The sequence below is a fragment of the Ictidomys tridecemlineatus genome, chromosome X (assembly GCF_052094955.1).
Source record: "Ictidomys tridecemlineatus isolate mIctTri1 chromosome X, mIctTri1.hap1, whole genome shotgun sequence".
Lineage (NCBI taxonomy): Eukaryota > Metazoa > Chordata > Mammalia > Rodentia > Sciuridae > Ictidomys > Ictidomys tridecemlineatus.
Genome location: NC_135493.1, coordinates 41,097,811 through 41,124,612, shown reverse-complemented (window position 1 = coordinate 41,124,612; position 26,802 = coordinate 41,097,811). Strand labels below are relative to the sequence as shown.

Sequence of the window (26,802 nt, the reverse complement as noted above, 5' to 3'; positions counted from 1 at the left end):
AATCTAGTTCCTTCTGGTTCTGGGTCCGAGGTCCCCGTTTTCTTTCTTCCTCTCTGCTCTGAGGGACTGTCCATATTCCTTCTCACATGGTATCCTCAATTTCCAAACCATTAGTAGCATATCAAGTATTTCTCACTGAGGGGAAAAAAGTATTTCTCCCATCCGATTCTGACTTCTACCACTAGAAACCTTCTTTTGAAAGGCTCATGATTATATTAGGCCCACCTGGATAATTTCTAAATGACATAATCATATCTCATTATAAACACTCATTCTCAAAGGGTGGATTTATATACAAGTGAGACTCACTTGGGGGTCAATCTTAGATTTCTGTCCACAAAGGCTATTAAATGCCCCTTTTCTCCAACTATCTTTGTGAGGCTGCAGTTTCTTTATATACTTCAAAATAACATATAGCAACAGCTTACATGCAAGAGTTAATATAAGAATCCAGCTGCCTTTTATTCAGCCAGATATTAAATAGATTTTTTTTAAATGCAGCAATGCCACTTTTCTCGTCATTTTTTCTTTGTTTTGGAAACTTTAGTCATTTTAAAAATACATATTATTTATTTTTATCATGTAGTAGATTTATGATTTCAAATTAATAAGGTATTAGTTTTATATGCATTTATTTTAATTTCTACTATGTTAAGTATGATATATGCCATACAAATGAAAGCCCTTTGGAGTCATCAATAATTTTTTACTAATGTCTTTTATTTTTTTTCTTTTTAAATGTACATATGTTTTTATATTTGTGTGACAAAATATAAAAGGGTGGGGGCTGAGGTTGTAGCTCAGTGGTAGAGTGCTTGCCTAGCATGTATGAGGCCCTGGGTTCAATCCTTAACACTGCATAAAAATAAATAAAATAAAGGTAAACATAAAGGTAACATAGGAGGTTGTCTCTTCCTCTGGAGATAGCCTGCATTCTAAAAACCAAAAGAACTGTGCAAAAAGTTCACTCTCTTTGTTGTGCAGCTCTATGAAGTTGGACAAATGCATAATGATTGACCAATGCTAAAAATAATCATTATGGGCAACCTCTTCCCCTACTCCAGCCCCATGCAACCACTAATCTAGTCTCCTTCCTTACAGTTTGTCATTTTGACAATGTCATATAAATGCAATCATATTATAAGTAGCCTTTTAAGTCTGGATTCTTTTGGCTTCTTTCACCCAGCATAATACATTCATTTCACTCATATAGTTGTGAATATGGTTAGTACTTTCCTTTCCATTGCCAACCAGTATTCCATTGTACAGATGTAGCACAGCTTGTTTACCCATTCGGGAGCTGAAAAGATATTTGGGTCATTTCCTAATTTTTTTTTTGTTTTTATTTTTGGTACTAGGAGTTGAGTTCAGAGGCACTTTACCATTGAGCTATATCCCCAGATTTTTTTTTAATTTTAATTTTGAGCAGGGTCTCACTAAAGTTGCCCAGGCCAGCCTCAAACTTGCTCTCCTCCTGCCTCAGCCTCTTGAGTCACTGGGATACAGGCATTTGTCATAATGCCTGGCCGTTTCCTAAATGACTTTTTCTTTTGGTACTGGGAATTGAGCTCAGGGGGCACTTAACCACTGAGCCTCATCCCAAGTCCTGTTATATTTTGAGACAGGACCTTGCTGAATTGCTTAGGGCCTCACTAAGTTGCTGAGGCTGGTTTTGAACTCTTGATCCTCCTGCCTCAGCCTCCTGAGTCAATGGGATTACAGGCATATACTACTGCACCTGGCCTAAATGATTTTAAGATAGCACAGTGGTCCTGAGACCAAAAATTTTGAGACCCATTGACAGAATGTTTTCCTCCCAGAATTTTCCCCTCTTTGGGATTTCATGGATAGGTACAATCTCAAAATTTTAGAAATGAGGGGGAATTAAAAGGTAGTTGCCAACATTCTGATTTTCTAGTTGGGGGCATTATAAAATACTACTACTACTTTGGGGCTGGGAATGTGGCTCAAGCGGTAGCGCGCTCACCTGGCATGTGTGTGGCCCGGGTTCGATCCTCAGCACCACATACAAACAAAGATGTTGTGTCCGCCAAAAGCTAAAAAAATAAATAAATGGATATTGAAGAAATTCTCTCTCTCTCTCTTCTTAAAATAAAATGCTACTACTAACTACTTTTTAATTTCAAAAGAAACTTTTAAAATGCCAACTATTCGAAGAATAAGCATGGAATTACAACTAGTTTTTTAAATTGAATAAGCTTTATATAATTTAAAATCTCTCTGCACTGGCCTTTGTTTCTTTGTTTTCACCTATTGGTGATTCCTTCACTGCTCTCCTCCTTACTTTTTTTTTTAATTTAACCCAATGGGCTTTTTTTTTTTTAAAAAACCACTCAGCCACATTCCCAGCCCTTTTAAAATATTTTATTTAGAGACAGGGTCTTGCTGAGTTGCTTAGGGCCTTGCTAAGTTACTGAGGCTGGCTGTGAACTTGTGATCTTCCTGCCTCAGTCTCCTGAATCACTGGGATTACAGGGGCACACCACCATGCCCAGCTCTTCCTTAGTTCTTAAAACGTCTGTGCATCAGTGCTTAGGAACCACTTACTCCTTACCTTTCCTCCTACTAGATCTTTGCATGTATTTATTTTCTTTCTTTCTTTCTTTCTTTCTTTCTTTCTTTCTTTCTTTCTTTCTTTCTTTCTTTCTTTCTTTCTTTCTTTCTTTCTTTCTTTCTTTCTTTCTTTTCCTTTTTTTTTCTTGGTACCAGGGATTGAACTCAGGGACACTTGACTACTGAACCACATCCCTAGCCCTATAGTGAATTTTATTTAAACAGGGCCTCTCTGAACTGCTTAGCATCTCGCTTTTGCTGAGTCTGGCCTTGAACTTGCAAGCCTTCCCAGCTGCTGGGATTTCCAGGCATAAGCCATTGCACCCTGCTTGTATCCATTTCTTCTCAAACCATTAGTCTCTGTCCTCACAGTCTTCATCTTCGAGGTTTCTTCTCTGACCTTCCCTACCAGAACTCCTCTTCTTCACCTACCTTTCCCATATAGAACTATTTTGACTCTCCCTTCTATTCCCCCAGAATCTTCCCTTCTCTAGCTGATCTACTATTTCTCTTCTCACCACATGCCCTTCTCAGTCCATTTCCATCAATCCTCTGGCACACCTACCATATGCTAATCACTGTAGTTGCCTAGAATAGAGTGATGGAAATGACAAATGAAAACCAAGCTCTCCAGGCATTCACAGTACAGTGAGGGAAAAGAAACATCAATGACAATCCAGGAGAATTGGTGAGGGGGGGCATAACAAAGATAACAAGGTGTTTGGGGATCACAGAGGAGAGATATTCATCTAAGGCTTATCAGGAATCAAGGAAGCAATGCTTAAGCAGAGAGCTGAGTGATAAGGAGGTTTCTAGCAGAAGGTTGGGCATTGGTGCATAAAGAGTTCAAGGCAAAATGAATCTGACATGTAAGGGTCCAAGGGTGAAGGGATGCATGACAAGGTTAAGAAACAGGAAGCCAATGAGGAGTGTGGATGAGGAGGAGAGTAGTATAAAATCAGTTTGGAAAGCTATGTAGGGGTCAGGTCATACATGGCTACTGTGTGGAGAATAAACTACAGAAACCAAGAATAAATGGAAGCAGAGAAATCAGAAGGCAGTTAACGGTGTCTGTCTAAGAGATGATGGTAATGGAGGTAGAAGTTGAAACCAGTGGAGGGATGAGAAAGCTTTATTTTGGAGGTAGAATTGGATAGACTTATAGGTCAGAGAAAGTGGGATGTAGAGGGTCATAGAATGAAGAAAGGATGGAATTGAGATTTCTGGCTCACACAATTTGGTTTTTGCAAATAGAGAAAACTGATGGAGGGTTGGTTTGGGTTCAAAATGAAGATCAAAGAGACAATTTTGGACATGTTGCATTTGAGATACCTTTGAGCTATCTAATTGGAGATGTCCAGTACATACAGCCCTGAAGCTCAGAGAAGTCTAGGCTGAAAATAACATCTTGAAAGTGATCAGATTATAGGTAGCAATTGAAACCATGTTGCATACAGGTAAGCAAAGTTAAGGACTGGAGAGTGGCCATTGAATTTGGTGATATGGGTCATTAGTGAACAAGACAAGAACTTCTTTTTTTAAAAAAAATTGTGGTTGTAGATGGACAGAATGCCTTTATTTTATTTATTTTTATGTGGTGCTAAGAATCTAACCCAGTGCCTCACACATGCTAGGCAAGTGCTCTGCCACTGAGCTACAGCCACAACCCCAAGAACTTCTTCATTTGGTAGAATAGTCAGGCTGAAATCTCTCTCTATTCTAGACCCTAACTCCTTCTTCCAGAGTCCTTTCATCTCTACTCTTTTTTCCCTTCGAATTGCTCTTGTTTCTCCATCTAGACTTTTTTCATAGCACCAACTTATCTCTATCCTTCAAAAGTAAAGTTTTGAAGACCCCTTAGATTTTCTTCCTTAAAGAACCCTCTTCCCATCTCTTCTGCTCTATTCCTTAAACTGTCACTTCCCAGACCCTTATCCCCCTTTTCTCTCCCACTATTCACTTCTCTTTTTAACCAGATACTGCTTTTCTGAGACTACTATCCTTTCCCCTCTTCTTCCAGATCCCTCTCCACCCTCCACCTTTCTAGGCTCCCTCCATCTCAGCAGGGGGTCTCAGTAGAATGATTACCCAGGCTCCACACTAAGGACTCATATACTTTGGCATGATTCCACAAGGATCTGACAGTGCCGACCTGTATAAAACAGTGTTAGAACCTAGTCCTTGAGTGCTTGCCAATATGATAACCACATCCTGCCAGCACTGTGCCCTCATCCGCCCTGGCACCTGACCCTGAGATTCTACATTTTCCTATCCTCAATTACATAGAATCACTGCAGACCAATAAAGAGCCCCTCAACTACAAATTCTAATATTTTGCATTTAACCATCAATTTCTACTGTCAAAATACTTTCAGATTCATTATTCCAAACCTCAGGAAGTCTCCTGGGCAAACACTGGATAAAGAAGATGGAAAGACTTGCCTAAGGTCACAAAGCTGGTTACAGGATTAGCCTGGTATTCCTCTAGCCCCTTCAGCCTAGCTTGTTTTCATGCCCAGACACTCCCTGTGCCTAAGTTCAGTCCTGGCTGTCCTTTAGGCTGTTCCAGACTGCCAAGGGGGAACATGCCAGAGAGACCCCTGTTCTGGAGCACTGCCGAGGGATCAGTGCCCTATTCATACCTGCAAGACAGGGATGGGCCACCTTAGGAAGGAGAATGATTTCTGATTTGCTTCACTGAATTCACCCTAGGCAACAAATCTGTTTGTTTTAATATTACTTGAGGAAGGGAAATCCAGCATAATGATTCAAACTTCAGAGTTGGCCAGGTGTTAGTGCTCATGTCTGCCTCTGCTCTGTCCTAGCTCAGTGAGACGATATATGTGAAACTCTCCACACAGTGCTTGGCACCACAAAGTGTTCAATGATTAGCATCCACTAGCCTTATGATTTTTACATGAGATCCTGTGAAAAGATTCATTGTGGTTCACTGGAAAGTTTACTGACCTAGACATGTGGATTCCAGGTCTAAATTTTTTTGGGGGGGATACCGGGGATTAAACTCAGGAGCACTCAACCATTGAGCCACATCCCCAGCCCTATTTTATATTTTATTTAGAGACAGGGTCTCACTGAGTTGCTTAGGGCCTCACTTTTGCTGAGGTTGGATTCGAACTTGCTATCTTCCTGCCTCAGCCTCCCAAGCTGCTGGGATTATGGGCATGTGCCACCTCTCCTGGCCAGATCTAAATATTAATGCTCAACTTGAGATGTTTGGTAATGTATTCTTTCATCTAACTGGGATTTAGATTTCTCACCTGGGAATACTAAAAACTGCCTAATTTTTATAATGTATTGTATTAACCTTTAAAGAATGCATACTTTCAGACCTAGCAATTGTATGCCTAGGAATTTGGCAGTATTATGTGTAAAGATGTGAGGTTTTAATGGTAAAAAATGGAAATAACAAAAATATCTGTTGATGGTTAAAGAAATCATGTTTTTATATAAAATGCAATGAAGCCATAAAAGAATGATGTAGCTCTATTTTTTATTGGCATGGGAACAGGTCCATGATACAAGTTTTAGAAACTATAGAAAGTTACAGAATTGTAGATACAGCATGACAAAATTTCGTAAAAAGTAATTCTATTAATATTTTGTATAGTACATCAAAATGTTAGCAATGATGATCTCTGGCTCATGGCATTATGAGGACCTCTATTTCTTCTTTCTCTTCTGAATTCCTTTCAATACCATCTAGTAATTTCCTATTCAGAAAAAAAAAGGAAAACAATTTTTCCACTTGGGAAAGAAACCCAATGTGCACTACGCAGAACTTTGGAGTAGCTTAAATAGCATAGTGTATGGTATTGGTGTGAGTGGTGAAAAATGGTAAGCCTGCCATTATGATAGCCACCTCAGTCCTCACTTGGTAGGTCCTGCTCTTTAAACTTGCAGAGACTGAATCTACAGCACATGTTTGACCATGAGCCTTGGGGTCAACCTTAGGGGTAGAGTAGAGCTGGGGGCTTGCTGAAGAACCAAAATGGGTAGAAGAATCCGTGGAGCTATAGGCAACACAGGGCCACAGTGCAGGGCTGCTTGGGCACTAGCTCTCCAGGGCTGTGTTTATGAGGCTTACTTCCTGCTGGGCCTCAGGGCTGCTAGCCAGGGACACCTAATGGGCAACAGAGCCCCCTTTTCTCCCCCCAAAGCTGGAATGTTCTAAATTCTTCCTTGGGCCAAACCCCCCTCCCCACAAGGTTTCTTCTGGGCTCACAGAGGTCACCACACAAAGGCCCAGCTGGAGTTTTTGACAGAAAAAACACAAAACCCACCAAACCTTTTTTTTTTTTTTAAGTACCTCAATCCTTCCCAGTCTCCAGGGGTTTAATTCTCATCTGTAATAAGGCTCAGATTTGCAGATGGATTTTGCAAAGCTGTGGTTAACAATTAGAAATCCTTTATCACCTCAGCCTGTGGCCCCTTGGACCTTGTTCCCCTTTCTCAGGACCCCTTCCTTCCTCTCCTGGGGTATCTCCTCCTCTGTGGCTCTACAAAAGAATTGTTCTGTAAGTATCTCAATCCTGATTTAGTCACTGCCTTTGCTAATCACCTAAGTGCGTGTTTTTCCTTCCTGGTTGTTGTTAGTTTAGCTCCTGGTAGAGTCAGGCTGGGATACCTTGACTTTCTGAATGAAGGATATGGGAGGAAAAATTCCTCTGGTACTTGGGTTGGTGTTTTTTTTTTCTTCAAAGATGTCTCAAAGGTTCCAGTCTTTAACGGTACAGAACCAGAAGAAGAACCCTTCAAATCAGATAATTTCTAACTGGAGCTTTGGGGATAAAAGGAGCATGGTAAATACAAGAGGAGAGGAGCTGCGTTTAACCTCTCTGCCTATTTGTGGGGGTGCTGAGGAGGGCTGGAATTTCAGGAGTCCTCCTTAGCATAAAGGCTCAGGGAGGCAGCAGAAGGTAGATTCCTGAGAGAAGTCATAAAGCCTTCCCCTTAAGCCCTTAAATAACTCTCCTAGTGGTCTGCATGTCTACCATTAGAAATTCCTTATTTAGAATGAAGCATTATTCTTTTCAAGTATCTTCCATTAAAATGAAGTTGTAGCCAAAACATTCACAGCACTTCTAGTTAGGGGATTTTAGGTAGTTTTTGTTTTCTAAATTCTGCCTTTCTGTGTTTTCCAGCACACTTTGCTTCAATAATAAGGACAAAACTGAACTTATTTTTAAAGCAATTAGAAAGTTTCTCAATCTGTTTGCAGTTCCTTCCTGAACTGTCATCAATCAACTGATGCAGAAGGGAAGATTAACTGATCCAAGGACAAACTTTCCCAAAATATGGCCTTAAGGAATGGCTTGAACACCTACTAGAGCCATTGGAAGCTAGAAGTGAGGTGCAGAAGAGGGAGCAAGTGTCTGCAATTCCTCTGAGGGGCTGTGTGATTAATGGATAGAAAAGTGAGGCTGATTTACAGATGAAGGCAGTGGTAGCTTCTATCAGATACCAAAGGCTGCTTCGGATCATATCTTAAGCCCAAGGACACCATGTCACACTCAGTCTTTTGAAAGCACCTTAAAAAGAGGAGTACTGTGCACTAGATGCTTGGAGCAAAAGATGGGAAAAATATCAGGGCAAGTACCCAGGTGAGAAAGGGTTAAGTCAGGAGCTGCTGTCAGTCTTGACCCTCCTAATCCTCTCCTGCAGTTCCAATCCCTCCCCTAAGGAAGATTAGGTAAGGATCCTAAGTGAAACTTTCTTCCACAGCCCTTGGGCCATGGAGCATGTTGGCCTCCAGCCCAGAGGACAAATTCTGCTGGCAGGGCCTAGATTTCTCTGTACCTCCAGAGTAGATGGTGCTTGGCCTCTAGGAGGATCGCTCAAAGGGAGGTATCTTTTAAAGGTACTTGCTTCTAATAGCAGCTCTTCAGTCTTTTGTATTTGTTAGGACTCCCTGTCCCCATTACCTTATTTGAGATGCAAAACCTTAGAGATGAGCAAATAGGGCCTAGAGAAGATAGGGAACTTCCTGGACAGGTTTCAGGCAGAACTGAGAAAAAAAAAAAAAACAACTAGATCTTTTGACACTCAGGTCAAGAGCCTTTATCTAAATCCTATCTGCCCTCACTTTCTACTGCTCATCAAACAAATAAAAGCAGACTGTAGCTTGGATCACCACCCAACCATTTGTAATTTTTTCTACCTTGTCTTCCTGACCCTGACCAAAAAGTGAATCCCCATGGGGCCATTGTAGAATAAGCTCTAATGACTTGTTCTTCCTCTTGCCCAGCTATGCCAAATGGACTCTTTGGAAATTCTAAACCTCAGTGATGACATTTTCTTTACTTTTCCCCCCAAATACTTTTTTACTTTACCTGAGTCAGGACTGGCTCTGATGAAAAGCACTCCTCATGGGAAATGCTGTCGATTCTCATGGGAAACCCAAGCATGGCTGCTCTTCTGGTGCCATCTCAGGGAGGCTGAGGTGAAAACTACTTCTCTGGGAGGTAGAAGGTCTTCTCCAGCAAATCATCAAGTTTGTTCACTAACTTTGACTGAAAGCACAGATGTAGATAGAAGGAAGGGGGAAAAGGATTTAACTCATCCTAGGTGGGAAAGGGAAGAGGACCCAGGGACAGTTTCAAGGAGAGGATGAGTCCTGGAGGTTGACTAGCAACTATCCATACAAGTAGTAGAAGGTAGAACAGCAGGCTTAAGGGTTTGGAGACAAAATAAATGTAAATTCTGAGAAATATAAGTGTTCAAGCATGATTGGCTCATGTGTGTGTGTGCACATGTGCATGCATGGGAGCATAAACCATGATATTGGAGGTTAATGGTGAGATATGAGGTTGGGAAGAAAAGCAGGGGCCAAACAATGAAGGTGTTTTCTGATTTCCTGCAATAAGGAGACTGAACTTCATCCTGAATGGAATTAAAGACTTCTGGAGGTTTTTTTTTTTTTTTTTTTTTTTTTTTTAAACATGACAAAGGGTGAGGTGACAGTCCTTATTTCATTTCCACTTCAGAAAGGTCTTTGACTACTGGATAGATAATTGATTGCAGGGGCAGTTGAGAGTGGAATTAGACCAATTTGAGGTACCTGTGTGATTTCCAAATGAATAAAAGATGATGGTTGCAAGGCCTAAACTAAGGTTTCAGTAGTAGAGATGGAGAGAAGTGAATGGATTCATGATTTATTTGGAAGTAGATCTGATAGGACTTCATAATGATTATATATCAAGGAAAGGTGAGGAAACAAGAGTGACTGGCTTGGATTATTTGATGGCTGATGACTCCATTGAGATAGGAACTGAGATAGGAAATACTCTATGAGGAATAGTTTGAGAGTATGAAGAGAAAAGGGCAAATGATTTCAGATTTGCAGAAGTTGAATCTGAGGTACTGTTAACACATTCAGGTGGGGCCATTCCAAATGCAGTTGACAACACAAAGAACTCAAGAGAGAGATCTAGGGCTGGGGTTGTAGCTCAGTGGGTAGAACGCTTAGCTAGCACATGTGAGGCACTGGGTTTGATCCTCAGCATCACATAAAAATATATAAAATAAATAAAATAAAGGTATTGTGTCCATCAACAACTGATAAAAAATAAATAGTGTAACTACAGAAACTACAACTGAGAGAGAGAGAGAGAGAGAGAGAGAGAGAGAGAGAGAGAGAGAGAGAGATATGGTAGTTAGTCATTGGCACAGTAAATGAGATCACCCATGGAGAATGTGAAGAATAAACAGACCATAGGAAATCTAGGGGAATAGTTAGATTTAAATAGTGGGCAACGGAAGAGGAGTTTTTTGTTGTACTTGGGATTGAACCCAGGCCCTCATGCATGACAGTCAAGTGTTCTACCACTGAGTACATCCCCAGCCACAAAGAAGAACTTATGAAGAAGACATAGGAGAATCTTTCTTCCTCTTCTCCATACTACAGATCAAACCTAGGAGTCATTTACCACAGAGCTGTATCCTCAGCCTTTTTATTTTTTATTTTTTTGTTTGTTTTGAGACAGAGTCTCACTAAATTGCCCAGGTTGGCCTCAAACTTGGAAGACTCCCACTTTGGCCTCTTCAGTAGCCAGGATATAGGTATTTACTACCATGCCTAGAAGAATCATTTTGAGGGGTGGGGAGATCTGGGAATGCTGCTATAGATGACAAGGGAGAAGGCATTTTATGAAGGAGATGGAGAAGGAAAGATGATAGACAGAACCATTGGATGTTGGAACAAGGAAGTAATTGATAACCTTGGTGAGAACATAGTCAGTGGATGACTAATGGCAAAAAATCAGACTGCAGAGAACTGAGAAGTGATTGGGAGGGTGAAGAAGTAGGGACATCAGTATTAAATGGCTTGCTCAGGGATCTGGACTGCAAAGAGATTGATCAAGAAAGAAGATAATAGCTTCATGGGGAGAAGGCAGAGCAGGGAGCTTTAAAAAGAGTGGTAAATATTTGAAGTAGAATGCATTCCAGGGAAAATTAGGATCACCAAGCAGCACTGAAAGCCTCACTGTTATGCTCATCATGATTGGGATAAACGCAACTCAATGCAAGTTAACAATAACCATGCCAGAGTGCTGGGGATATAGTTCAGTGGTAGAGTACTTGTCCAGCAAGTACAAGGTCCTGGGTTCAATCCCCAGTACAACAAAACAAAACAAAACAAAAACCACTAATGTCTTCAAGAAAATAAGTGTCAGGAAAGAAATTGCTCAGTGTCACAACCGAAAGTGACAAAGTTCATCGAATTATTGGTTCCTGTTCTGCACTGCTTTGTATCAACACTGGCAACATCATATTGGACACTGATGAATTGTATTGACTATCAACTATGTGGCCAATGCTGCAGAGGCACAAGAGAAGTTTTTTTTTCACCCTAAAATTGTTTATAATTTAATTTAAAAGATAAGATATTCAACAAATGAGTCTGCACATATACATACATTCATGCATATGTATATAGGTGTATGTGCATGTGTATTATGAAACTGTTTTTTGCCCGTTTCCCCATCGCCCCCTATTGTGTTTACTCCTTTCTTCTTTTGATATCCTTCATCTAAATCTTTTTTCCCAACATTGGGGAGCACTTTGTAACCATTATAGTTCAATGTCATTGACTCATTTTGAAAATCTGTCTTTTATAGTCATATGGACCTCCTCAAACCTCTTTACCACTCTTATTCTTTCATTAAGAAGATAGTTTTGGGCCTGGGCTTGTAGCTTAGTGGTAGAGCATTTGCCTAGCATGCATGAGGTGATGGATTTGATTCTCAGCACCACATATAACTAAATAAATAAAATAAAGGTCTATCAACAACTAAAACAAATTAAAAAAGAAGATATTTTTGAACATCTGCATTAAGTTAAGCACTGTGTAAGATATTTGAGATAGAGATACATCAAATGTAGTCTCTGCTGTCAAGTTGCTTGCAGACTAGCAAAGAGAATAAGAGTTTAAATATGAAATTACAATATAGTGTGCAAAGTACTATCCTTATTTTGGTTTCCTCAGTAGGTATTATTTGTACCTACCACAAAAAGATTGTGATGATTAAGTAAGCTAACACATGTAAAATGTTTATTAATCATTACATGAGAAACACTAAAGTATTATTATTATTGCTATGAGGATGGTGATAATTAAAGTAAAGAAATACAGGATAATATAAGAATATAGAGAAGGAGTACTTGACCAAGCATAGAATAAGAGACATCTGAGCTAATTCCTAAAGGATGAGAAAGTACTAAACAGAGAAGGAAAATGCATGACATTCTACATACAACAGCCTGTACTAAAACTTTTAAGCTAAAGATCATTTGACATGATTGAGGAGCTGAGAAAAATTTAATTTAACAAGGTAATGGCAAGAGGTGAAGTTTGGGAGGTCATGGAATACAAACAACTTTGGACTTCATCTTTTATCCAGTAGGGAGCCATTGGAATGTCTTATATGGAGTAGTGACTTGATCATATTAATGTGTTGAAAGATCACCTTGGCAACAATGTGGGGAATGAATTGGAAGAGGCAAGATTGTAAGTAAGACCAGTTAGGAAGCTGTTGCTTCCAGGTGAGATAGAATGATGAAACCCTATACTAGGAAGTAGCAGTGAAAATGAAAATAAAGGTGGTGGGGGAGTCATGGATTCAAGAGATAGAATTGGTGGACATAGTAACTATTAGATGCAGAGGATAAGAATAAGAAAGGTATTAAGGATCACTTCTAGGATTTTGTTCTGGTATAAGGAGATGGACAGAGGTATTATTCAATGACCACAGGAGATCCAGATAACTGTTTGAAGAAACATGCAACAGGGGAAGTAATGCGTTTTCTTTTGGACATGCCAGATTTGAGGTGCCTATGAAATTCTCCTGTGGAAATTTTGAATAGAGAATTCCTCTGCTAGTTTTGCAGGTCAAGAGTGTCTGTATTAGAAAATCAGATTTGGGAGTCCCAATGGATAGGTAATAGATTGTCATAGGGGTAGATGTGTTTGCTTAGTGGTAGAATGTTGACTGAGAAAAGAATGAACTTCGCAGAAATACACTTAAGAAATGAGTATGGAAGGAGAAAATTTGAAGAAGGCTAAAATGGAACAGCCAGATTGTAGTGAGTTGAAGAATTAGTGCACTGAAGGGTCTTGTAGAGGATAGAAAAGGATGTACCCTTCATCCTTAGTGTCCTGAACCTTGGAAAGAGTGGAGACTCCCTGAACACTGCAAAATCCTGTGCAGCTCTGGGGGTCCAAAGGATTGGTTCAGATGTCTGCCTCTTATAAAGCCCTCTATTTCAAAGCAGCTTCCCTTTCCTCTATCCTATAGCCCCTAACAGATAGTTCAGGGAACTTTAGGGATCCACCTAGGATCTGGAACAATCTTTCTCTAGAGTCCTCCCACATCATCTGAGAGACTGATGATGGGGGCATCTAATAGGAGAACAGACAGGATATATCTGGTGTATTATACTTGCAGGAGCTTAAGGCCAGCCTCACAGAGAGGACTTTGGGAAAAGCTGGGAATACCTGAACTCTCAGAGTATAGGCAACAGCTCTGTTTCCTGTCCCAATCTGCCCTGGAGTAGATTTTTGCTGTGGGCAGGATGATTCAGGCCACTACTCTCTAAGTCTTTAGAGATTCAAGAAACCTCTAACAAGCTGGAGTCCAAGGCTACATTTCTAGGACCTCTTCGTCCTGATCCAGTCCCCTGGAATTTGGCCTCAGTCTGCAATTGTGGGGCCCTTTGGCACTGTTGCTTGGCAATGCATTAAACAGCAGTCCTTGGAGACTAGCAGTGGAGTTAATGCAACCACCATAACCGCCACTGCCATTACTACCTTCTCGGAAATAGCCACCTGTCTGGCCCCTGCCTTTGTCCAACTGCCAACCTAAGGCATGTGCCTACGCAGGAGGTGATGACATTTTGGCTCCAGTTTCAAAGTTTTTTTTTTTTTCCTTTCTCATGTGTTATTTCTAAAGATAACAAAGGTCAAAAGGCATTCAGCATTTTCTGGTTTCTCATAAGCTTCTGGTCAATATTTAATCTGGTTTATGGATTTTTTTTAGGTTTTCTAGATGCCTTCTTGAGCCTGCTTGTGGCCGCCCACAGACACTTGTAAGGAGGAGAGAAGTCAGCCTGAGAGAGACACCTTGAAATGAAGGATTAGAGGCCAGGATTCAAGGATCGAGTTCTGCATCCAGAAGACGAAGGAATAGGCCCTGAAGACATTTCTGCAGAGAGGTCTGCCATGCCCTCTCTTAGCGTCCAACTTGTGGGCTACGTCCTAGGCCTTCTGGGGCTGCTGGGCACATTGATTGCCATGCTGCTTCCTAGCTGGCGAACAAGTTCTTATGTTGGTGCCAGCATTGTGACAGCAGTCGGCTTCTCCAAGGGTCTCTGGATGGAGTGTGCCACACACAGCACAGGCATTACCCAGTGTGACATCTACAGCACTCTTCTAGGCCTGCCCGCTGACATCCAGGCTGCCCAGGCCATGATGGTGACATCTAGTGCAATCTCTTCACTGGCCTGCATTATCTCTGTGGTGGGCATGAGATGCACAGTCTTCTGCCAGGAATCCCGAGCTAAAGACAGAGTGGCAGTAGTGGGTGGAGTCTTCTTCATTCTTGGAGGCCTCCTGGGCTTCATCCCTGTTGCCTGGAATCTTCATGGGATCCTGCGGGACTTCTACTCACCACTGGTGCCTGACAGCATGAAATTTGAGATTGGAGAGGCTCTTTACTTGGGCATTATTTCCTCCCTGTTCTCCCTGATAGCTGGAATCATCCTCTGCTTTTCCTGCTCATCCCAGGGAAATCATGCCAACTACTATGATGGCTACCAGGCCCAGCCTCTTGCCACAAGGAGCTCTCCAAGGCCTAATCAACCGCCCAAAGCCAAGAGTGAGTTCAACTCCTACAGCCTGACAGGGTATGTCTGAAGAACCTGGGGCCAGGGGGTGGCTGGGTCTGTGAAACCAGGGGACAGTGCCCCCAGGGGCACAGGAGAGGGACATTGCCACTGGATCATGTGAGAAGGTGCTGCTGAGGATAGACTGACTTTGGCTATTGGATGGAGCAAAAGGCAGACATGGGAGCTGGTATGGCAGCATGCAGGTTGAATTGCCAAGTATACTCGCCAAGCCAGCCTATATCCTTCACCTTTTCCCCCACCCCAAGTCCTCAACCTCAAACTCCAAATCCCACTCCCTATCTTTGACCAGGCCCCAGAGGCTCCTTCCTACATTTTGGTTTATGTGGAAATCTATCCCCAAACCTACTAATCACATCCCACTGACTGACCCTCTCTGTGATCAAAGATGTCTCTCTGGCTGGCTTTTAGCTCATTGCTGGGGGATAGAGAGAAGAAGGAATGGTGGCTTACATGGGCATCGCTCTAACCTCCTTCTCAAACCACCTTCCAAAGAAACTGATTGGTCAGCAATGAGCCCTGGAGCCTCCAACCCACTCTTGTTATGACTCCAGAGTGTCCAGGCTGGTTTGTGCATGAACTGAAAGAAGGTCATCCTATGGTGTCTAGGGAATGGAAAGCAACTGGGTGCAGGATGGGAGGAAAGAAAAGCAGCCTGGAACCAAAAGCCAGAACCATTTTCCCAGGGCACTTCCCAGAATTCCTTCACATATGTGTGTTAAGGATCAAGCCCATAGCTAGAGGGAAGGACAAGGAAAAAAGATATGGTGGAAAGTTCAAGGCAGCTGCTAACTGACTCCACTGAGGAACTGCTTCAGAAACTGCAGTTTCAACTTTCACCAAAGACTCTGCCTCCCTCTGGGGCACCTGACCTGGCTTCCTGTCTAAACCACAAGGCTAAGGGCCATAGACAATGGTTTCCTGAGGAACAATAAACCAGTTTTTCAAGAACTGGTCCTTGGCTGGGAGATGACAACAGGAAAGCTGTGGGAGACTGAGCAAGACACTACTTCTTGACCCTGGCCAAAAAAGAATAAGAATTTTAGTATCTAAGAAATTGGTTGGACATGTGTGGTAACTCTACTGGGTATTTCTACTGTGCCAAAAAGAGGCAGCCTCCCAGAAAGTCTTCAGACCTAACGGAAAATCAGCCCAAAGGGCTGAGACCAGCCCCCTGCATGGGGTCTGCTCACAGAACACTATAGAGCCTCTGAAAGAACCCAACACCAGGTGGGTCCTTTGTCACCCTTCCTATCCTCCTCACCATCCATCAGAAGATAATCCCAAAGGAATTCAAATGCTGCAGTGTGAAACATACATGCCCAATGTGTTGTGACCATGATCTGAATGAGAACTGGGATTGCAGTTGAGGCACAAGTGTAGAAAATGGTTCCCAGGCAGACAGTTCCACATCCAAGCTTCTGAGAATGCTCCAATTCTCCTGGAGTTGGAGTTGGTGGGGGGTCATAAACTGGAGACATTTTTCCTCACCAGTTTGCTTTGACCACCTTTGGAAGAAATCCAGTACACCTCCCCAAATCTCAGTGCCAGCAAAAGGAGCCCATTAATGGTCTGTAACATGCTTTCATGTTTCCACCTTCTTACTATGTTCAAGTTGTTCACTGACCTGGAAGTCCTCTTCTGATAGCCAAGTCCTCCCCATGCTTGGAGAACTTGCTCAGCACCACCTCTTTCATTGAGCCTTCTCTGACCACTCCATCCCTCTCTTTCCCCTCCTTCCTTCAACCCCCAATGTACAAATTGCTTCTTGATGCTCATCATTCACAATTTCTGGTTGTTAGTTTCGTGTGTGTGTGTGTGTGTGTGTGTGTTTGTGTGTTTATGTGTGTGTGTATCTGATCTCAAAAGCACATTGTAAACACTTGTAGCTATATCTTAGACCTCTTTGTACACCCCAGACTATGTGTAACAGTGCTGGGCACACAATAGGTGATCAATAAACACTTTTTGATTGAGTAACTGTTTTATTGATTAAAAGGGATCCAAACTGGGTACATGTGACTAGAAGAAATTGGGGCAAGGGGTCGGGAGGGTGGAAGCTGGACTTTGTCCCTGAGGTTAGATAGAAAATTCCATATTTTTACTGGAAATAATTAGAAAACATGACAATGCCCCTCACCAAGGAAACTAACCATCTTGGCCAGAGCTGCTGCCTTTTTGGAACAGTTATTTCATTTAAGTTATCTACTAAATGGCTATGTGCTTATTCCTTTCATTCTTTTAAAAATATTTATTTAGTTTTTGATGGACTTTTATCTTATTCATTTATTTATATGCAGTGCTGAGAATCGAACTCAGTGTGTCACACATGTGAGGCACGCACTCTACCAATGAGCCATAACCCCAGCCCCTTTCTTTCATTCTTTTAACCACCATTATGAAGAGGATGAAATAGATCTCACAATCTCCATTTGGCAGAGGGGAAAAATAAGGCCGACACAGGAATAAATTTTTTTCCAGGTCCACACAGCTAGTGTTGTGCCCCAGTCTCCTAATTCCCAAAATAAGACCCTGCTGATCCAACAGTATTCAGAGCCAATAGAAAGAGCCTAACAACTGTCTCCAAGGAGCCTGAAGAAAATAACTTAAAGCTAGCAAGGTAACAATGGGGGTATGTCTCCCATGAGGGTGATCTTGAAAAGCAAGACTTCATCAGGTATGGAAATTCCCCTCCTGCCATGCTGGCCAACTGGCCAAGCTGGGCTCAACTAATTGTCCCACCAAGGAAATGCCAGATTTATGTTTCAATAAGACACAGCATCTCAGTTCCAATTACCCTAAATATGGGAAGTATGGGAATCTAGGAGGCCATTCAGCCTCTTTGGGAATTAACCAAGCCTAATTCATAAGGGTGTTGTTAACTAGGACAACATTGATAATAATGGGGCTCTTGAGATTTAGCTTAACTAGGCCCTGAACCTAGGGGTCATCAGCTCATAGGAGCCTATTATGGCACTACCCTTGCACTTCTTAAGTGGGCCTTTTTGTTGCAAAGGCTAGAACCACAACATTCAAGCCTATTTAGAGGGAATGGCAGCAGGTGGGAATACGGGGAGAGGGAGAGATCTTTGAAGAAAAGCTTAAGAAGTCATGTTTTTGGTCTGGTACCAGGAATTCCAAAGTACATGATTAGGGTTCATAAGAGGTTGAAAAAAGGGGTTGCCTTATTGACTCTGCTGAGCTGTGTGGGCAGCAGTCTGGTAAGGGGCTCTAATGACCCTTCACTGGCAACCAAAGCACCTTCAGAGCTACCAACTTCACTGCATCCTTCAAATACCTCAGCAAAGTAGATCTCTCACAGGAGACAAAATGGAGGTCTAGAGAGTGAATAAAATCCCTCAAGCTACAGAATGGTGTTAGTGCCCTCATCTGTATATAAGCTTGGAAACTCCTTCCATGGCATTACGATCTGAGATTCCAGTCTCAGAAGGTGTTTGAGAGCCTTTTGCTCTTCAAATTCTTGCAGATTCCCTGAACCTGTCACTTCTGGAATAGAAGGGTTTGTGAGGGAAAAAGGACATAGAGCTTCCCTTTGTCTTAGTGTGGGGTTGGACTGGGGATTCCTGTGACCTTTCTTAATCTGGGAAATTTCAATAGAAGAAAATAGAATTTCATCATCAACTAGAAAAACCAAGGCAGACCTGACAGAGCCACTGATCCCCTTGGCTGGTTGAATAAGAAAAGCCTTGCTTTAAATAGTTTCCTAGAAATCTTCCCAAGTCTGGGCCCAAGTTGACCAGCTATCAGCTAACACCATTACCTTCCATTATAAAGTAATTTAGATAAACCATAGACCTAGAGGGATAGTGAAGGTCATTGTGTTTATTCCCCTACCTCATGGCTCAACCCTTGCACAAGGACAGATGTTTCTGACTTCCATTCCTCTGATAATAGTGTGACTCATTTTTTCTCTCCCTTGGGGCCCTAGTGACCCATGGCTACGTGATCATTAATGGAGCTGGGGAGACTGAAACTGGATTCCTAGCGGAAAAGCAAGCTCCAACTTTTTGAGAGACCTTCGGCCAGCCAAATAGCCACTCAGTCAGCCCTTTAGCCAGACAGTCAGCCAGCCCACACAAACTGAGCTCTTCCTTTGTGTTAGGCAATGTGCTAAGAGCTGTGAGGGTGATAAACGATGTAAATTCTGCCTTGTATACATGTACAAACATATAACAAAAATCTCACCATTATGTATAATTATAGTGCACCAATACATAATATGGTAAAAAAAAATCTGCCTTAGATGATTTGACAGCTGATCTAGGGGAGAAAAGTCATGCACATCTGACTACTAAAGGCAGAATTAACATACCAATCTGATTTTTGTTGGTGTGTGTGTGTGTGTGTGTGTGTGTGTATGTGTGTGTGTGTATGTATGTATGTATTTTGTGGTGTTGGAGATTGAACCCAGGGCCTCAAGCTTGCTAGGCAAGTGTTGTACCACTGAGTTACATCCCCGGTCCTACAAGGCTGGATATAGATGCTCTTAGGAGAGATAGGAACAAAGTGATTCAAAATAGAGATGTCAGGGGCTAAGAAAAATATTTACGCATGTTTCCTTAAATTCCAATCCATATGAAATGAGTGCCTGGCATTATTGAACTTTGTGGGGAAGGCTGATTAGAAGAAACTGCTTCCTGCAGCTGAAGAACTATGGGAAATTGACAAATAGGGTGAATAGGAGTGCTAAGGAGCTAACAGGGATATATCACACAAATAAGCTATTAATTGCCCTTTGGGAGTTATAAGACCCCTAAAGGACTTTAAGAAAGGGAGTGATTCTGAGGCTCAGCTTCACCTTCCTCATATCCTTTCCTTGGGAAGTTATGTGAAAATTGGTGGAGCAGCAGAAGCAGTGCCCAACCAAGTAGCTTGGGGCCTTTTGGCTCTGAACCAGAGGAGAAACATGGGTATAGGAGAAGGAGGAGAGGAGAGAGTAGGGGCTCAGTGCTAAAGGCAGGCTAACGAGGTCTAACAGGGTCAAATGTTCCCTCCCACTCAGCCCTGGGCCTATGCACAGGGGAGTCTTTCATGCCTGTAGCTGCCCACTCCAGGACACAGAGGCCCCAGGCTGGGAAGTACATGTGCTCCTCCTCAGGTGGCTGAAGCCTGGCCTTGGCCCAGCCTGATCTCCCTGCCTAAGTGGCTACTGGCTTTGATGAGACATTCTGTTATCTCAACAGTGAAAGGAACCACAAACAGGAAATCCAGCAGTTATCACTCTCTTCTTCCCTATGTTGAGGCTCACTGTATGTGATATAATCAGTGATAAAAGATTAACAAGCTGTTATCAGGTACAGTGATATAGAGACTGTAATCCGACCACCCACCTCCTACCCACAACCCACCACTTTCCTGGGAATTATACTTAGGAATTCCTAGCTAACTCTCACCTATAATTCTATTCCATAGACTTCATTGCTCCAGAAGACAAGCAACAGTGTCTTAGGGCTTGACAAAACTGGAGGCCAACATGTAAGGGCACATCATAAGGTCCCTTTTAGGAGAAAGCTACTGATTTCTTGTCATTCCTTAAGTCTCATTCCTCCAGAAAGACACCCATTTCACAAGTCATGTCCTAGGAGGGCTTTGAAAACTTTCAGTTTGCAAACACTCATGACTGTGTGGAGATAACACTGAGAATACTCACATGCTTTAAAAAAGATAATAAGGAGTATGATGTGATGTGAAATTAGATGTCAGATGAGTACTGGTAATATGGTAGGCAATCCAGCATTTCAGTGGTAGCTCCTGTTGTCCAATAGCACTTTCAGGCTTTTTCCAGACTTTTTGGTGGTTGTTTGGGAGAAAGGCTAGTCACACAAAAAGAACAAGAGAAGGTGCTCATTGCAGCTTCCTCTAAGCCTGTTTATTCTGGAACTACCCAGTGGGATGCAAGAGAATTGATCTGTATCCCCCACATGGGATGATACTGTGAAGACTTCCTTGGTTTAAAAGCACTAAAGGACTCAGTTTAAAACTCAAGTGTATTTACTGGGAAAAGAAAAACATTCAGCCACATACCTGAATTTATATTAGTTTATCATTTTAGCCTTAAAAGAAATCAGAAAAGATGAGTCTAGTGAGTTTAAAAACTAGAACAGCAATTCAGCTACAACACACACTGGAATTTGGAGAAGGAGGGGATTTTTCTAAGTTACTTATGCATCCTTCAACTAAATAATTCAACAGTTTCAAAGATGGGGAAGTAAAAATCAAGAAAAAGGCAGACAGGATGAGAAGACGGTGACATCCTCCTATTTGCAATTCCAGAGGCATCTCATGGTTAATTTTACTCCTCTGTGTGTAATAATAAACCAATATGTTTTCAAGTGTCACTTTCTCACTCCCCAAGAGACTTGCCCAACTCAGCACTGTCTGGGGAGGGGGGTTCAAAGGAGCCAGTGAGAACACCCACGGGCAGAGGCCAACAAGTCCAAGACCTCCTGGAGTGTAAGAATAGGATCTTGATGACTGTTTTGATATCAGGAAAGCTGCCAAGCAACGGCCCAGAGTGAAAAACCCAGTCAAGAGGAAATGAATTTCCACGTTGTTTGGAGGGATATTCGTTACATAAGTGAACAATTTCCTGATCATGAGGGCAGTTAAACATTGTGTGGGATTATGGAATGCTCTTCCTTGGAAATTCCTATCAGTGTGGGCTGGCTTTAGCATTTTCCTATCAAAAAGAATACGAGACTCATTGTATGGTGTAATTGGCAAAGAGCTTGGACTCTGGAATCAGACAAACCTGGATTTTACCTTAACACTATGGGAAAGCTACTTCAATTCTCTACACTTCAGTTTTCCTCATCTGTAAAATAGGAATAATACCTGCCTCTTGATATGGTAATGGGAAATGGTTAACTGTTTTTATCTAAGCATACTGGGAACCTAAAGGGGATAGTACCAATCATATCAAATTGTGTTTATCTTGGATGTGGGGGCAGATGGTAAAGTGTATTTTTTACCATGGTTCTGAATCTACATTTAGTATGGAAAGTCTTTCCCAGGCCAAAATGTCTCAAGATTCTTCTCTGAAGTCTGAATACCCTAAAGACCTTGGATAGGCTTCTACTGTTAAGATTCTATTAACAGAAGCCAGGGGGAAAAGCAGACTTGAGAAGTTGGAGGGAAAACAGCCTGTGATGGCTCTTTTACCCTCATCAAAATCTATTAAGAATCTGGGGTGGAACTGAATCATGATTCACCATACCCCAGAGCTAGAGAAAACTTCAGTTCAAAGGAACTGCAGAGTGGGGTTAATTTTCTAAACTTAAGGACAACTGGAGAGATTCCAACAGTCACTTTCTTAATTTTTAGCCTCCAAAACATCCATTGTTAGGCAGATTCAGCATACCCTACCTCTTGCCAGCATTGCCAAGTCCTTGGTTCATTCCGTTACTTATCCTCTAAATTGGATAATTCACTCTTTCTCAACTACTTATGAGTGCTCCCTGTGTTTATCTGTCATCTTGTGACTTTGTTTATACTTTTCTTATCCTTTATGGGGATAACTGGGAAACCCTCACCCAACACCACTACCTTCCCAATTCTTCTGGATTTTCTGGGTCCATCTTGAAGACCAAACCTTTAGAGAACACTTTCCTCAGTTCCTGCCTAAAGTTATCTTGTCTGCCCCCAAGAACACAATGGGCAGATGTATGGAAGGCATTTGGGATGTAGAAAGCATCCAAAATATGTCCTATTTTATCTACAAGTAGTTTGGGAATTTCTGGTGATTCACATAAAAACTTTGGGTATATGGATGGAGGCAAGGAACAAAACAAATTTCATCTGCAGATTTTATTTTCCATTAGAAAATGGGGTTGGGGTCAGGCACAGTGGTGTATGCCTGTAATCCCAGTGACTCAGGAGGCTGATACAGGAGGATTGCAAATTCAAGGCCAGTCTCAGCAACTTAGTGAGGCCCTGAGCAACTTAGTGAGACCCTTTCTCAAAATAAAAAATAAAAGATGGTAGGGATGTAGCTTGGTGGCAATGCACCCTTGGGTTCAATCACCAGTGCCAAAAAAAAAAAAAAATGGGGCTGGAGGCATATCTCAGTGGTACTACATGTATTTAGCATTTACAAGGCCTGTTCAATCTCTGGCACTGAAAAAGAAAATGAATAATATTTATGTCTTACTTAATGACTGAAGTTTTCCTATGCCTAAGACTATCTCAGTTCTTCTTTCAATTACTTTGTTTATTATCCAAGCATGTGCTCTCACTTTTGATTCAGAATGTATGGTTTTCAAATATCCTGTCAGCCTAATATAAATCATGATTTAGGGATGTCCTTTGTCATGAAACATAAGTCGTTTTTTGAGGCAATCACTTTTGGCTTAGCCTGAGCTCATATCCAGCATTCCTGAGCAGACCTCCATGCTTCACTCCTAATAGAGTATTACAGAAAGGGGTTTTAATTCATAGTATGGAATCCTGAAAGACATTTTGTCTTGAGATTGCCCTTGGGACTAAGAACCTGCCAATTAAGCCTCAGCCTCTAAATTGTTAGCCCAGATAATTTACAATTACTGACCATGGGCAGCAAATCTTGCTGCCTCCTTGTGCCACAAAGTCTCTGGTCTAGGTCCCTTTCATCCAACCAATATATACTGACCTCTTAACATGTCCCTGGAACTTGTTTCCTTGAGACCTCTTCTGTTTGTTCTTTGCTTTTGTATAGCTCTTCTTTCTTCACTTGAAATAAACTAAGACAAGTCTTGAAAATACTGAAGCCTCAGATTTTTTTTCTCCTCCTTTTGGTTCTTAGTCTCAAGATCTGGTCTCTATAGCCTTCTCCAGGGTTTATTCTATAGTCCTTAGCATTTAAAATTTGCCCGATAGAGAAGTCTTTTAGATAATATTCAGAATGTTTGTAGTAAAGAACACCCATATTCCTTTCCTCCTTTGGCAGCCTTTCTAATTATTCACGTCATAGATTAGCTAAAGAGAAACACTAGGCCACTCTGATCACTACCCACCCCCAATAACCTGAGCAATGCATTGTCTCAGTCTTTCAGAGTTTATTGCCCAGGATTGTTATCTACCTCACTCATGCTGTATTTATCCAACCCTGTCTATGAATGGGACACTGTTTTAAATCCTTAGGGGACAGGGAGATATGAACAAAACACAGTTCCAATCAAAAACTCATTTGTTAGCAATCATTTATTGATTACTATATCCCAGGTACTAAGATAAGAAGTAGAATACAGTGGTTGACAAAAACAGGCATAGCCCTGCCCACCATGCAACTTATCATTGAGGGAGTCATACAGGGATCATATGTGTTGTGTTCACCACTGCAGCACACAGTAGGTACTCAATAAATATTTGTTGAATCAAGGTATGTGACCAGATATATAATTATAAATTGCGAGCGATGATTGATATGAGTTTGGGGAAAAAACAGGAAAAAATGAGAGAATAATAGAGAAAAAGAAAGACCTGTCTGAGGAAGTGACATATCAAGACCCGAAGGATAAGGAATAGATAGCCTTGCCATGAATGGAGATACAAGCATTCTAGAAGGAACAGTAGGGGTAAAACATGTCTCAGGAGATGGAACAGTAAAGGTACAAGCTCTGAGGTATGAAAGAGCTTGACATGCTTCAGTGGAAAGACCACAGTGAGCCAGGGTAAAAGTGGTGTAGGATAAAAGGATTCATGAAACAAAGTAAAAGAAGTAGACAGTGGTCTTAAAGGATGTTGTAAGGGGTTTGGATTTTATTCTAAGTGCAATGAGAAGTTGTTTAATGGCTTTAAACAGAGAAGTCATAAGATTTAATTTGCAATTTTAAAAATCACATCTCTAGTGAAAATACAATTGTGGGAATAAGAGTGGACATAAAAACTCCTGTTATGAGCTGTTATAATCCATTGGAGATGGACTAAGTTAGCTATGATAAAATGAATAGTCACTATATACTTTGGAATAGAACTGACAGACTTGACAGACTGGATGTAGAGGATGAGAGAAGAAGAAAACTAAGGATGACTTCCAGTTTTCCAGTTTAAGCAACTGGGTGGGAGGAGGTGCCATTTTCTAAGACAAGGAAAACTGTGGAGGAAAGAACAGTCCTGGGGTATATCACTGTTCATTTTTAACATGTTTTATTTGAAGTATCTATGAGATATGTAAGTGTAAATGTCAAATAGGCAGTTTAATATTCGAATCTAGAGCTATCTAATATGAAGACTAGACAAGGAAATTTGTGGTAAGAGCCTAATAAGTGACATAAAACTTAAATACTCAAAGGGAAATGTCATGTCTAACTTGGTTAATCAAAGAAATTTTTAGAAAAAAAAATGGCATTTGAGCCAAAATAAAGATGATGAGGAAGAACACTCTAGGTAAAAGGGAATGGAATAGCAAAGGTAGAAAAGGAGAGAATCTTAAGGCATGTTTAGAAACTGAAAGAGTTCAGTTTGGATGGAATATATTGTGTGTCCGGAATGTTGGAAAATAAGTCTAGAGAGAGTGGTTGAAGCCAGGTCACAAATGGTTTTGAGCACCATGCTAAGGAATTGGTATTGCATTCAGTGGGCAACTGTCAGCACTAGCAAATCTTTGAACAGAGGCATGACATGATAAAATTGTTAAAAGCCATTTAATATATTGAATAGGGTGGACTAAGTGAGAACAGGAAGCAAGGTAGGCCAATTAAGAATCTATTTAAATTATCAAGGCATGAGATAATAAAGGCCTAAATGTTAACTTGGAAATGGAAAGTTCAAAGGCAAATGTGAGAGATATTTGAAAGTAAGATTATGATCATGTTAACCTAACCTTTTCAATGTCTTTGCTTCCACACTAGATAACGGACTCTAGAGTAAGGTTGTAAAACAAGTTCTAATTTCTCCATGGTGGTATTTAGAACTCATACTGGTATGGTTTCATAGTAAACAGATAACACTTCATATTATTGAAGTGAATGGACTCACACAGATAACTGTTGCCAGGAAAAAAAAAACAAGTGGTGGGGTCAAGACCATGGGCTTTCAGGGAATGGGCCAGGGAGTAAACTGAAAGCAAGTATTAGTAAAGATGAGTTAAATTTTCCATCATTTTCCTTTTAAAGTTCAATTGCCGGTCCTCCTTCCTACTCTGCCCCTCACTTGTCCAATGAACACAAAGTCTGAACCTTCAACAATCTGAACTTTTCCTTCTACCAGATTCCCATTCATATTATTCATAACTGTACAAAGTCTTATGCCCTCTCAGCCCCCAAATGACAAGCAAATATCACTGAAAAAATGGCATAATATGCTCCCTATCCCTCAGTAATATTTACACTTAGATAAAATGAGACCTTGACTATCATGATCCAAATATCCAACATAAAAACTAATCATGTGGCAAGCTAAGGTGAGGTGAGGTGAGGTGATGTGGCAGTGGCCAGGGATATCTTTAAGTACATGTTCTAATGGTGAAGCCTGGTTCTGGCCTCCTCCTTTCTCCTGCAATCTCACAGGACTATCTACAATGGGCTTCCTTTCAAATGAGGTAAAATATGTTTGTAAAAGTCTTCTGAAGTAACTCTGCAGAAGAGAAACAGAATGAGTATCCAAAGCATTTTGTCTAGCTAATCCTTTTTGCCACTGCTTGAGCCTACCTTGCTTTTATATTTCTATACTTCCTATTTTTCACTGTTGATATATATTTTTTGATGCTGGGGATCAAACCCAGGGCTTCATGCATGCTAGGCAAGCACTCTACCACTGAGCCACAACCCTATTCCTTGATGTTTTTATATGTTCTTTGTTCAATGTCTTTTG

The 26,802-nt window shown here is 41.3% G+C and overlaps 1 protein-coding gene across 1 annotated transcript; it reads left to right on the top strand.

Moving 5' to 3' along the window:
- Positions 1–6,978: 6,978 nt before the first annotated feature.
- Positions 6,979–16,974, top strand: Cldn2 (claudin 2). The gene is made up of 2 exons (XM_005323384.5): positions 6,979–7,109; positions 14,130–16,974. Exon 2 carries the CDS (start codon positions 14,312–14,314, stop codon positions 15,002–15,004), a length of 693 nt encoding a protein of 230 aa, XP_005323441.1. The 5' UTR covers positions 6,979–7,109; positions 14,130–14,311; the 3' UTR covers positions 15,005–16,974.
- Positions 16,975–26,802: the final 9,828 nt, after the last annotated feature.